Source organism: Natator depressus, chromosome 18 (genome assembly GCF_965152275.1).
Source record: "Natator depressus isolate rNatDep1 chromosome 18, rNatDep2.hap1, whole genome shotgun sequence".
NCBI lineage: Eukaryota > Metazoa > Chordata > Testudines > Cheloniidae > Natator > Natator depressus.
The window spans coordinates 12,434,800-12,449,022 of NC_134251.1; the positions used below are offsets into that span (position 1 = coordinate 12,434,800).

The 14,223-nt window shown below is 43.7% G+C and overlaps 1 protein-coding gene across 1 annotated transcript in view; it reads right to left on the bottom strand.

Annotated features, from left to right (window-relative positions):
- The window catches only part of PEX14 (peroxisomal biogenesis factor 14), a 101,284-nt gene that overhangs the window by 12,830 nt on the left and 74,231 nt on the right, over positions 1-14,223 (bottom strand). Inside the window, exons 4-5 of the mRNA XM_074934037.1 lie at positions 8,663-8,785; positions 1,014-1,099 (exon numbers count right to left, since the gene is read on the bottom strand). Coding sequence (XP_074790138.1) covers positions 1,014-1,099; positions 8,663-8,785 — 209 coding nt within the window. The remainder of the gene's footprint in view (positions 1-1,013; positions 1,100-8,662; positions 8,786-14,223) is intronic.

Here is a 14,223-nt window from a genome sequence, read left to right on the forward strand (position 1 = left end):
ACACACTTGCAAGTGAAACGTAATGTACCAGAGTGAGTGGCTGCTGCACTCCACTGGGGCTGAAGTCACTTGGCCTTTGCCCCATGCCTTGCTATACAACCAATGTTTTGGGTTCTCTCCCAACAGCCTCTATCATGTTACTGCATACAGAACTGGGGAACAGGTCTTTCGTGACAGAGAGTGAGAATATGTCCAGCCAGAAAAATGCAGGGTGGGTGTGTATGTCTACACACTTGCTGTACACATCCACTGGGAAGCTGATAGAGCTGGAGTTAAAAACCTTCCCTTCAACCTCCTGACCAGCCAAAAGAGATGTGTCTCTAGTTCATGGAGGCAATGTGATCTAGTGGTTAAAGCAATGGACTGGACTCGGAACACCTGGGTTCTATTCCTTGTTCAGCCCCTGGCCTGCTGGGTGACTTTGGGCAAGTCATTTCATCTCCCTATGCCAGTTTCCCCATTTGAAAAAAATGGGGATAATGATACTGACCTCATTTATAAAGCACTTTGAGATCTGCTGATGCAAAGAGTAGATAAACGCTAGGTATGATTATTATTAGTGTAAGGGTATGTCTTCACTAGCCGCCGGATCGGCAGGCCGCGATCAATCCCCAAGCACTCTCCCGTCGACTCCTGTACTCCAGCGCCACGAGAGGCACAGGAGGAGTCGATGGGGGAGCGGCAGCAGTCGACTCACCGCAGTGAAGACACCACGGTAAACTGATCTAAGTACGTCAACTTCAGCCACATTATTCACGTAGCTGAAGTTGTGTAACTTAGATCGATCCCCCACCCTAGTGTAGACCAGGGCTAAGAGACCTGCTCACCACTTACTGCATTTCCACGTCAGATTGTCCATACAGCTCTGCACATACACCCAAAGGAGAACTGATAAGAGCAGCAGCTCCAAGGATTTCATCGCAACCAAGAGCCAGCATGGAACATGGGCAGCATTACCACGGTTGTTCCGGAGCACCAAGGCACCTTAGGGGAGTAGGGAGAACATCGCTTACCTTGTAGAGCTGGTGGAAGCCAAAGGCAATCCCTGCCATAATGATCGCCAAAGCACCATAGTCTCGCCATCTGGAGCCTGGAGGACCTAATGGCCAAAAGCAAGAGAGAAGCATGGTCAGAACTTGCACACAGCAAGGCCTTCGGGGATTTGCGTGCATCTCACCCAAACACTTAATTCAGGCAAAGGTGGGCAGGGTGGTGTCAACTCTTGTTTCCTAAAGCTTAACAGGGACTTCAGGGTAACTCCAGAGAGAGTGAGGAAGGGATCAAAATCACACCGGCAATTAAGAGTCACCTCAGCGATCTGCTCTTTTCTTGGAGAGGACCCTCAAATCTCCGCTGCATTGACCCTGGAAAGTGTTTGTGCTTAGTCTAGCCCACAAGAGCAAGTTCTGACTGCTTTCATAGATCACTGTTTCTGAAACTGGGGAAGGAGAAGAAATCTCAGGAAGTGGAGGGGGGATAGAAAAAGGAGCAATGTTCTCTGGAAGTGGAGGGAAACTCCTGGATTGGGGAAGGACGACTAAGTGGGTTTACAAGAAGAAGGAATAGCTAAAAGTGTTCTGTGTCAGTCTTTGTGGATGGCTTCCTTAGAATACAGGCATGAATGGGGATTCCATGGCTTTCTTGGCTGAATTAGGACCAGGGGCCAAGGCATGCCAGCGGTAGCAGAGCCGGAATATGCACTAAGACAACTAAAGAAGGTGGGAAGACGAGCTTGGGATACTTAACACACAGTTTTGCACAGAAGCATAAAGAGTCAACAAAGCAAAGCGAAGATTCAGTCTGCTCCTCTCCTGCAAGCAGAATCAGAAGACACCTGTAGTTTTCCACCAGCTTCACCCTTTCACCTCCCCTTGCAGCTCCCATAACACTCTTGCTAAGAATCTTGTACTGCCTCTGGTTTTCATCAATAATAAAGAGGATGTAGAGTGATCTTTCCTAAAGTTTGGTCGCAGGATGTGGGCAGACACCAAAGAGGTGAAGGTTGGCAGGCAGCCTCTAACCAGACAGATCCAAATTTGCACGTAACCTGCTAGTGTTTAGGAAACGTAGTCTCCCCCGCAAACTGTCAACTGGACTTCCAGAAGAGAGAGAGGCTTGATGGGTGGAGATAACTGGAAACCTGCCTCTCTTCTATCTTGCTTGCTCAGTGCTAGGGCCCTACCAAACTCATGGTTCATTTTGGTCAATTTCACGGCCATAGGATTTTAAAAATCACAAATTTCATGATCTCAGCTATTTATATCTGAAATTTCACGGTGTTGTAATTGCAGGGGTCCTAACCCAAAAAGGAGTTGGGGGGGTCACAAGGTTATTATAGGGGGGTTGCAGTACTGCTACCCTTATTTCTGCACTGCTGGTGGTGGCAGCGCTGCCTTCAGAGCTGGGCAGCTGGAGAGCGGTGGCTGCTGCCCGGGAGCCCAGCGCTAAAGGCAGAGCCGCCGCCGGCAGCAGCGCAGAAGTAAGGATGGTATGGTCTGGGATTGCCACCCTTACTTCTGCACTGCTGCCTGCAGAGCTGGGCCCTCAGTCAGCAGCCGCCACTCTCCAGCCGCCCAGCTCTGAAGGCAGCAGCGCAGAAGTAAGGATGGCATGGTCTGGTATTGCTGCCCTTATTTCTGCACTGCTGCTGACGGGGCGTTGCCTTCAGAGCTGGGCGCCGGCCAACAGCCTCCACTCTCCAGCCGCCCAGCTCTGAAGGCAGTACAGAAGGAAGGGTGGCAATACTGCAACACCCCTAAAATAACCTTGTGACCCCCCTGCAACTCCCTTTTGGGTCAGGACCCCCAGTTTGAGGGTCTCCCCCGTGAAATATGTATTATATAGGGTAAAAGCACACAAAGGACCAAATTTCACAGGGGGCAGACCAGATTGCACAGTCTGTGACGCATTTTTCATGGTCGTGAATTTGGTACGGCCCTACTCACTGCCCATGGAGATTTCCTGCTGCCTACCCCTTCTTGTAGGTGTCTCACTGCAGGAATTCTTCAGAAACCCCAGCCCCCCAGGCACTATAGATAGAAAATGTACCCATTAAGGAGGCATAATGGGAACCTGCTACCTTTGAGGACATGGTTCCCAGCATACCCACCAAGTGGAAATCTGAGTGAATCAGAACAAAGCCTGTGCCACTTGAACTGGTAGAATGGATGAACAACAGTAGTCTGGAGAGCTAAATGAGTGGGGAACTCTAGAACTCTGCTCAAGATGCAACACCCAGTTCTTAATAACACAATTTTTCTAATCTCATTTCTCAGCCCAAATCTCATCTCATCACAGCTAAGCCTGGAGTCAAACAAAAGGAAATCTAGTGTCACACTTGGGGGTCAGTGGCTCAGTTGGGATTAGAACCCTGGATCTGCTTGGATTTCCAGTTCTCTGTGCTGAACCCCAGACTAAAAACATCATTCCATGACAAAGTAACTCTATCGATGGTGAACTCCCAACCATAAAGGATTAATTAATCCCAGAGGTGCTATGGGTCCCAAATGTGCCATGTGCATGGACTCCCCTAGTTGTCCCCACCTACCCCCCAGCTGCTCTGACCTCCGGTGGAATTAAGAGACACCTGTAGGTCCCTGTCAGCTTTGCCCTTTCACCTCTCTCATCTCTCCCTCTGTTCCTATAATGCTCGTGCTAAGAACATTTTATTGCCCCCTGGTTTTCATTATTAATGAAAAGGGACCAGAATGATCTTTCCTAAAGTTCAGAGAGTCTATAAAGACAAGAAGCTGAAATGCCATTTTACTCGTTTTAGAGATGTGTGAAACAATTCTGTCTTGTGGCAAAAAAAAAAAAAAAAAAAAAGAGAGAGAGAGAGAGAGAGAGAGAAAGAAACTAAACTGGAAAGGGACACAGGGAGGACTCTGCATCAACCATGTGATATTACAAAGAGGGGAAGGCCACACGGAATCAGAACTGTGCTTAAGATCCCCTCTCAGGCTCGCTCTCTACCAATTGTTATCTAAGCCCAGGATTGAGACTTGGAACTCCTGAGCTCTCCTACACTGACTTCCTTCTATGTTCTTGGGCACTTGCCAACTGCCTTGACTTAACCTCTGTGCCTCAGTTTCCCCATCTGTAAAATGGGAATAGTAAGACTTATGCTGTGAGGGTCAATGAGTTAATGTGAAGGAGGTGAAAAGAACTAAGTCCTTCAAACCCTACTATTCAGTCAGAAACTGAGCAGTACTTCCCTCGTTCGTCACGGGAGATACTAGACCTCCATCTGTCCCTCACCACTCAAGGTTTCCATATGCCCATATTGCACTATACCGAGACACACAGTTGTGCTGCTCTAGCTTCTATTCTGAACTAATCATAGGGAAGGAAGAAAAATAACATTTGCCACTTCCATTAAGTGTTCTATCAGAGGGTCTCAGTCCTTCACCAATGTTAAGGAATCTTCACAAGCCCCTGTGAGGCATGGAAAGGATGTTGCACCCTTTTACAGATGGGGAAACTGAGGCTCGGAAAGTTTAAGTGATCTTTTATGGTAGCTCATTTGCTACAGGCAGCTTCATCTATTGGACGGTGATAGCTTGATAAATATTTGCCCAAGGTCACACAGGAACTGTGTATAAAATCTGCATGAATGGAGTCATGGAGAGGGAAGCAGACAATGCCTGGGTGATAAGCAAACAGCTTTGCACACCTATTTCAGAAACTCCCCTGAGTTTGCTTGTAATTAAGGGGGCTAGAAAGGTAAAAAATATCTAAACCCAATTAATCATTTAAATATTTAAAGTCAGATTTTTGTCCTCACTCCCGGATTAGTGTATTTCATAACACCAGGAGCAGACAGCCTTTTTTTTTTTTTTTTAAACTGGGGGTTCATTTCAGAGCATGTTTAAACTAGTCAGATTGAGTGATGCTTCCAGCAACTAATCGCATGTCAAATAAAAGATATTTTATGTAATAAATTACCGCTACAAGTAATTCAAATGTCATTTATCAGTTTTATTATCAGTCAGGCAAAGTCTTGTTTCTCTATATTAATCAAAATCAAGCTTTTTTTTTTTTTTAAGCAGTTTTGACACCTCTTGGCAAAAGTACAGGAAAGGAGAGATGGAATTATCCCCACGGAGAAGGGGTGAAATGGTATAGGAGGCACCAAGCTCAAAGACAATGACTGGAAACTTGAGGAATTTAATTCCCTCTGCCCCCCAAAAGTTACTGTTGCTGCTCTAAAGCCAAACCAGGGATAACTTCTACCTCTGGCAAGATCTATGCTATTTTTAAAAACTTACAAGGCTTTTTTTTTTTTTTAAAGTACTTATATGGCTAATAGCTATTGCCAATGAAAGATCAGAATTTACTCTACTGCCTCCACTCCCAGCACAATCTGTGCAGCAGGAGGTATTTAAATCATATAATTTGTTTCCTGCATCATCTCCTTCAGAACAGACGGCATTATCAAGAGCACAGGAGCCCAAGTACAATGGAATCTGGTGAGGCTCACAGGATTTAAGTTCAGCTCTCTGACTGGCCTGTTTTGTCTCTTGAGTACTTTTGAGCACTACCTACAGAGGCGCTCAGACACTATGGTGGTGAGGGTCATACAAGAACACAGAGTAGATAGAGAATAGAAATGGGTTATTTCCTATACAGTGCAGCACCTGATGAATCTACCAAAGATTAAGCGGCTTGGTAAACTATCACGGAAACAACTGACCTGGGACAGATTTGGGCCTTTGAAGAAATATCCATCAAGCTATCACTGTCCAACAGATAAAGCTGCCTGTAGCAAATGAGCTACCTTAAAAGATCATCGGGCCAAGTCTGCAGGGACACTCTGTCCTGCAGCAGAGTGTAACCCGCCAGCCATAAGGCAATTCATAGATTATTACTTGTGCATTTCCAAAAGTGTGAAAAGCGCTGTATAGGCAGATATGGAGAAAGGCCTATATCTAACTAGACAAGATCCAGCAAGGGAGGGGCAAGAGGAATGCAACCAAAGGGTGAGGTTAGGCATGCATCTTTTTAATTTCACTATTATTCTTTTTATAACCATACTCTGAGGCTCAGTGCAAATACAAGGGTCTTCAAAGAAGCAATGGGGGGGAAGGACAGAGGGGTAGGACACTGCCTAAGATGGCCCCATTTGTGCTATTCCATGTGCTTTAGGATTGCTAGAGAACGTAGTGTTTGGTTCACACGTAGAAGACCCCGCACAGCTGCCAACCCCACACAATCAAAAAGCAAAAGTGGGTCTCAAAAAAAAAAAAAATCACAAGACTGGCTTAAAACTATGAGATTTTTTTAAAAAAAACCAACAACTTTTGAGTTCTTCTCATTTGCCTTCTAATTTTTGAGCCTTCAGGGGCCATGTTTTCAAGCTTGTCTCTGCAATCAGGAAAACTACAAACATACATTTTTTTAAAAAGCAGAGATTCTCACCTATTCGTAGAACAGCAAGAGCCAGGGCTCTAGAGGAATACCATATCGCTCAAAGCTTGTGATAAAGTTGTGAGGGCTGGCAACACTGGCATTGTTTTCCAGTTTACCCTATGTGTCTCCTCACTGCTTTGGGAATCTATGACATAAACAGAGCACAGACCCTGCCTGTACTGGATCCTGAAATGAGCTAGTTAAAACTGCACTTGGACACAGCTGTCACTAATATGGGGCTAAGTACAGTTTCCCTGACCAAGATAGAGAGGGTCTGGTTTGGGGGTTATTTTCTGTGACCATGATAGCTAGAGATTAGATCGAGACACAAAATTCATATTTCAATCCCCCTTCCCAAATCCACTGAAATTTGGTTTCTTGTGCAGCCCATTACAGACAGCAAAGCTCTCATTCCAAACCTTCCTCTCGCCACACAAAAGTTCAAGATATGTCAGAATGAGGGAGGTCATTTTGGAGCATCTCTAGTGATAGCCACATTGTGCCATAAACTAACCACTCCCGCCCAGTGCAAGTCAGCACATGGGTTGTGGAACCATGCTTGAATTCCGCTACTGTGTTTAAACAATGTTGTACCTAGCATGAGGCCCAAATAAAGAGCCAAGTTCCCTGCAAACAATAGAAACACTTTATGCCTCATTCGGCAATAACACTACCACTTAGCACTTACATGGCGCATTTCATCCTAAGATCTGAAACCACTTTACAAAGGAGGGTAAGTAACATTAACCCTGTTTCACAGAAAGGGTTCCTGAAGCACAGAGGTTAAGTGACTTGCCCAAGGTTACACACCTAAACCAGTGACAGAGCTAGGCATAGCAGACAAGTCACCTGATTCCCAGTTATGGGCCCTATCTGCTGGACCACAGAAAGGACATGGGTAGATGGGTGCATTACCTGCAACACCAGAGAGCATCAACATCATCGCAATAACACTGTTTTAGGAGCTACTGACTGGTAGGAACAATAACAAGCTCAGTCCTTGGTACTTGGCAGGTAAGTGAAGGAAGAAATGCTTTTCAAACTGCCAGTCACACATATGAGCTGAATAGTTCCTCTTGATGGATTTTTAATGGTGTGCACATTTTGGTTTTTATTGTATGGAGCTTAGGTACATTTGCATTTTAAAACAAACCTAGCAAAAAGTATACGTAAATCTTAAGTCTAGACAGATTCCACTGGGAATTTTAAAACGGGGTGTGTGTGTGTGTGTGTGTATTTTAATATAACAGCCATATATACATATACACACAGTATACCCAAAAATTTTGCAGTCCTTCTTTAAGAATGTAGGTGTGATTGGATAACACTAGGTGTTTTTGAAGATAAATAAGCACCATTATTATTTATAATTATTTGTAATGCCATAGCACCCAGAGCCTCAATCACAGGTGGGGACCTGTTTTAGATTTTGCATACACACTAGGAAGACATAGTCCATGCCCTGAAGAACTTACATTCTAGTTTGCTGAAATTCTTTATTCACCTGTCTTAAGCAACTACTCAAGGGATCAATTATAAAAATCAGTCATTTATGGGAGGTAAGTCTTCCAATTAATATGGAGCAGAATTATACTCAGTACCTTTGTGGATAGTTTGTGATGGATTCCTAAAAGCAGGAGTTTGCCTAGTAAAGGTGAACTTTTGTACAGGTTCCATTGTAAAATAAATAACTTTTGACTTTTATAGCACCTTCTATCATTCTACTATTCAAATATTAAATAATTAAATCTCATAAATCTCCTATGAGGTAGGGAAGTACTAGCCCCCAATTTTTTTTGGGGGGGGGGGGGGGATGAGGCCTACAAAGGTTAAGGGATTTGTCCAGAGCTATACAGTGAGTCAGTGGCAGAGTTGGAAACAGAAACCAGATCTCTCTACACCATGATTCCTAAGCATAAGCGACAACAGACTATCATTTACCACATTAGTCTATGGACTAATATAGCTTGTACCTCAGCTGCCTTGTGTGACACCTTGTGATTGTGTCTGCTGTGTATTTATGTCACTTGCATCAACAATTAAAAAGTGTATTTAAAGTAAGATCGGGGTCTGATTCTGACAACAAGTGGGCTATTTGCTAGAAACAACCACCGCAGATTCCACTGTTTCCTGGGATTCAGCATTGCAAGCTAGTATCATTAAAGGAGCACAGAGGTAAGGAAGCAGACAGGGAATAGGATAGCAAATCATTGCATAAAATGATAGGACCAGGTGCTTTCAAGAGGCTACTTACTGTACGGCAAGAGGTGAAGGGGCTGCGTTGGCACCAGCTGTGTGGAAGGACCCAGAGACTGTGGCTCATCTGTGGTAGTGCCCGACTGCTGGAAAGCCAGGTCAATTTCTTCATCCGTCAGTCCTGGGGGAGAAGAGGAAACGAGATCAGTTTAGCATCTTTACTCACTTGATGCGCCTGTAATTAAATCTGCAAGCCTGGCAGAACCCTTTCAAGCTGCAGAAGGACTCTGGTAGTGATTCGAGCAGCATCGCCTCCCCGATTTTGGATTCACTAAAATCACTCCCTCTCTTCTCTCAGTTGCAATTTAACCTCAAGCGACAGAATATTAGCCTCAACGCTGCTTCCAAATGTGGCTCATTCAATTTCCTTAATTTATCCTTGAGTTTATTGCTGCTTTGGAAGTAGTTTTCTATTGCAATTCTCCATTCTTCCCCCGAAAAAAGATACCATCAACTGCAAATGTGGCTCATTTTAATCTGTAATGGTGTAAAAAAAAAAAAAAAGAGGGGAAAAAACCAACAATAATGCATGAAAACAGACAGGGAAACAAAAAACTAATTATTGGGTTAGACGACTAATTAGTCTAGATCGTTTCCAAAGACGGGAATAATTTGCTTTATTTTATGACAAATGCAGAAATAAAAAGAAAAAATCAGGACTGACTGTGATTAGTATGAATGGGACACAGAATGCAAGGAGGAAATAAAACTAACAAAACAGATCAAAACAAGGCCAAGCTCAAACTTTCAGACTAGCACTGTCCAAGCCTACTATTGCCTGATTATATTGCCCGAGGCCAGCCTGGTTTTTATTTCGCACATCACTGTAGCCAAGCTGCACACATGGTACATTGTGGTGCAGTCTTTCCTGTCACTGGAAAATGTGAAGGTGCCCATCTGTAAGTGGCCACAACATATGGAGAGAATTTGCCCTACGAGGGGAAAGAGAACAGCAGCTGAAAGATTCATGATGACCAGCATCTGTGAAGGAAGCAAGCACAGCTGGACGGCTTTTTCAACAGGAGAAAATGTGCTCTAGCAAAAGAATGTGGTGCTAGGGTGGAGACTGTGATGTGGGGCCTGGGAGTGTGTGCACTGTCTGTGGAATGCCATACATTCCACACAGAATCAGGAAAAAGGCCAGGTTCCTGCCCTGAGGAGCTTACAATCTAGCTCAGGCACCCCCACCACCACATGGGATAGCAGTGCTTATGCAAGAAAGTGTTGAAATACTGGGAGTGAGATGATCAGAGTATCCGGGCTTGCAAAAGAAACAAATTTCAAGGGGGCTGGGATCTGGAGGAGAAGAGAGAGGCAACTTGGCTCTCAGAAAGCAGTTCCAAGCAGACAGGACGGCAAGGAAGATGGCATGAAGCTGAGAGTGGGGGGAGAAATCAGAGGGAGCACTTTCTCTCAAGCATGAGATTTGCAGAGTACTGCCACATGGTTATTCTTGGTACTATTGGCAGATAGAATGCTTGGAACTTTCCCCCTAGAGCACTTAACATCGTGGTGAGGAGTAATATAGGACACATCCAGGATTCTGAGAGCATTACTCCTGCTTGGAGAAGTTAACCTAGGATGTGAAATCTGACCGCATGTTCTGCATCCACATAGAACAGACTAATCCATAACACAAACAACACTGCAAGAAGTAGGTGTTTGAGGCGATCTCTGGACAGCTACTTATTAATGCATAGCACTGACAATGCTTCTGATCTTCAGAGGGTTTTATATTTATTAGCTGATCTTCATAACACTCCTGTGAGTTACGTTACTTATTATCATCCCAATTTTACAATGGGAAAACCCATGCACAGAAAGGTTAAGTGACTTGTCCAAGGTCACAGAGAGTTGTCAGTGTCAGAAACAGGATTATAAATCTGAAGTTCCTGGCTCCCAGTCTTGTGCTTAGGCAACACACACACTCTCTCTCTCTCTCTACCTGTGTTGGATGCATGCCTCATCAGGGCAGAGACTCAGAAAGAGACACATGAAAAACAAAGAGAGATGGTCTACATCAACTCAGGCTTCTATTTTAAAGTCCCAGTAGCAATATTTATGGTATCTAAACCATGTTAGAAAGCAAAGTCCTAATAAGAAAGGAACTGCTTTAACCAGTTCATAATTATCCAATAGAAGAGAGAGCATAAGCAGATGTCAGCATTGTAGATCACCAGCAACTGTGGAATTTTATAAAGCTGGAGCCAGACACACAAGCCAATATTAGCTGCTGGCTGCAAATGTGACTCTCTCTAAAAAGGGGCATTTTGTTCTATTTCCGTGCAAAGGTAGCAGATGTGATAACATTTAACATTGAAGAACATACAATTAGTTATGGAGGATACTTTGTCCTTGAGATCTTTGGGCTATGAAAAGAACAGGAAATAATGCTCATTGTTTCCCGCCCCCTCAATTCTCAGCCTGTTTGGGGAAAAAAAAAAGTTTTACAGATAAAATTTCTTGCATTATTCTGGTCATGCCCACTAATGACACGACAGTGTCACTATTTCCATTACAAAATCCTGTTTTAACAGGGAAGGAAAAACTCATGTGAATGGTAATGAGATATGGAGCCTTTCATATCTAGGTTGCTGGTTTGAATCCAGCACAAGTTAGGAGTGAGTGAAAATTGCTACCGTCCAATGGCTATTCTGTGGCCTCCATGAAGTAGCCTCATTCACATACTAGTCGACAACAAATCTCTGCATCTCAGAAAACACTACCAAATTGGTCCCCCTGTTAATAAGCAGAGGACAAGATTGTAACAAGCAGAGACTGAACACTGTCAATCTGGCACTTTTCACAAACGCTAATAAAAATGTACAATATATTTGAAAAAGTCTTTTCTCAGGAGTATATAATTTAGCCATCAAAGTTCACTTTGGACTGAAATTTGCCTCACATACCCCAGTAGCAATTTTTTCCAAACTCAGGTATGTCTAACTTTGTTTTCCATGCTCGGGAATGCAAAAAATTATATCATTAATATAGGGACATGGGAATTTCTGTACCAGATCAGACCACTGGACCATCTAGCCCCCGTGTCCTGTCTTGACTTACCATGATGGCTGGTCTGCTCTTTATTAAACAAATTCAAGTAACTTGACCTCACTCCACCTATGTCCCTTCTGGCTTGCCTAAGCCAAAATGAAGCCAAGGGTCTTGGTACTACCCAGAGACAATACTTCAGTAGAGCCCATCAGCTACTTAGAGAAGAGAAAGTGCTGGTGTAAGTGACACCAGGTCACTAGATTCACCCATGTATCATGGCAGAAGAATATTTCCACTACTTGGCTGTTCTTGGGTTGGTGCTGGTTCATGGACAACAAACCTCATCAGCTTCCACCATTCGCCTCCCACCACAACTTCCACTAAGAATTTATAGTCCATCATAGCAGCATCTAAAAAGCATTCACAGTCTTGTTCATTTCTCTTATCTAGTAATGAATTTAGCAACCCAAATATAACACAGTCTCTCTTGGGCGCACAACAGTGCCACAAAACCTAAAGCCTTGTGCTTAATAAGATTGCCTTTGGGGACAACTGTGTCAATAGAATCATATCAGTATAATAGAAGATTCCCCCCACCCAACCCTCGCCTCCCCCCAGTTTGAAAGGCAAACATTTTAGATCTTCTGGAGTTGCAGCAAGATCAAGACCATGCAGAATCCAAAAGGTTAAAAGGAACAATAAAGGAAACTGCCAATTGTAAGTGAATTATATTTGGCTTTGAAAGCTGAGCCACGGCTATATTATAAAAGGCATCTCTTTGCGTTGTTTACCATCACCCTGACTAATGCAGGCCTTTTTTTTTTGTTTTAAATAATCTCATGCAAATTAGACACACACTTCCTTCCAGTTGATTGCTATCTGCAAGGAATAATCTAACCACAGAGGGTACTGAGAAAGGACTGAACTGAGAAGGATGTAAGGAAACTGTCTTCACAGCCCTACAGAATGCAAACCTCCCCCACCTCCCATCTCTGGTCCATCTATCTCATACCTCCTTAGAGCCACAGCTTTTGTAAGAATTAGTCATAATTTTCATAAAGTCATAAAATTTTCTTTTTAGGTCTGAGGGTGTTGATTTTCATTATCTGACACTCAACAGTGCTTTGCATTCAGATGTTCTTGTTGCCTTTCTCTCAGGAACTTCACTATTGTTGCCATTTCCAATTTTCAGGAAAACCACCCAGCCTCTGTAAATTGTAGTTAAACACAGAATCAAAACAAATTAGAGAATGAAGCAGGGAGGTAAAAGTCCCCTCTGCGCCTGGGATATCATGTTGGAAGCTCCATTGCTTGGGACTTTTAAAATTATACAATCTATCTACAAAAAGAAAAGGAGGACTTGTGGCACCTTAGAGACTAACAAATTTATTTGAGCATAAGCTTTCGTGAGCTACAGCTCACTTCAGCTGTAGCTCACGAAAGCTTATGCTCAAATAAATTTGTTAGTCTCTAAGGTGCCACAAGTCCTCCTTTTCTTTTTGCGGATACAGACTAACACAGCTGCTACTCTGAAAACTCTCTACCTAGACTCTTTTATAAAATCCATTATCGTAGTACCTGAGGACTTCACACAAAATAAAACTTTTATTCTTGCAACACCTCTGTGAGGGAGGGAATTACTGCTGTCCCCCCATTTTACAGTTGGGAAAGTGATGCACAGAGAGATTAAAGTGACTTATCCAAGATCACACAAGCTAGGTCTATTCTACAGACCTATATCGGTATAACTTTGTCACACTGGGGTGTGAAAAATCCATACCCCTGAACAAAGCAGTTATAGCAACCTAATCCACCCCCTCCCCCTAGTGTAGTCAGTGCTATGTCGACCAGAAAACTTCTCCCACCAACATAGCTACTGCCTCTTGGGGAGGTGGATTAACTACGCTGACGGGAAAAGCTCTCCCATCAGCACAGTAGCGTCTTCACTAAAGCACTACAGCAGTTGTGCCGCTGTAGCCCCGTACATGAAGACAAGCCCACAGTTAGTCTGTGGGAGAGCCGGGAACTGACCCCCAATCTGCTACGTCCCAGCCCCGTGCCTTAACTACAAGGCCAGCACTTCCTGGATAAAACACGAAGATAACATAGGGTAGGGAAAAACCCTGCATTAGCTGGGAGATGGACTAAATGAGCTATTAAAACCCTTTTATCTCCAACATACGCTCCTGTTAGGGCACTTTGTTCATTTCCCATCCTGTGTAGGTATTGTTCCCTACAATAATACTCGCCAGAGCTTCACCCAGTTCAGTGACTCAAGCAACAGGATTTTCACTAGTTCTCTGAAGGTAGAATTGGTTTTGAGGAGAAAACGTCACGCTAGGAAAGGATAAGAAACTTTATCCCTGCCCCAGCAGAAAAAAATGTTCAGTAAAATTCTTTTGTCGGTTTCAAAAGCTGGCTTTACTATCACTTTGTCTGATAGACTGGCCCCAGGGGCTGTTGCCACACCTACACTTCTACAGAGACAAACAAGCGGGTTTTTTCCCCTCCCCTCCCTGTTTCTGTTGAAAAGTAAACAAAATAAAACTGGCTGATTTTGTTTAA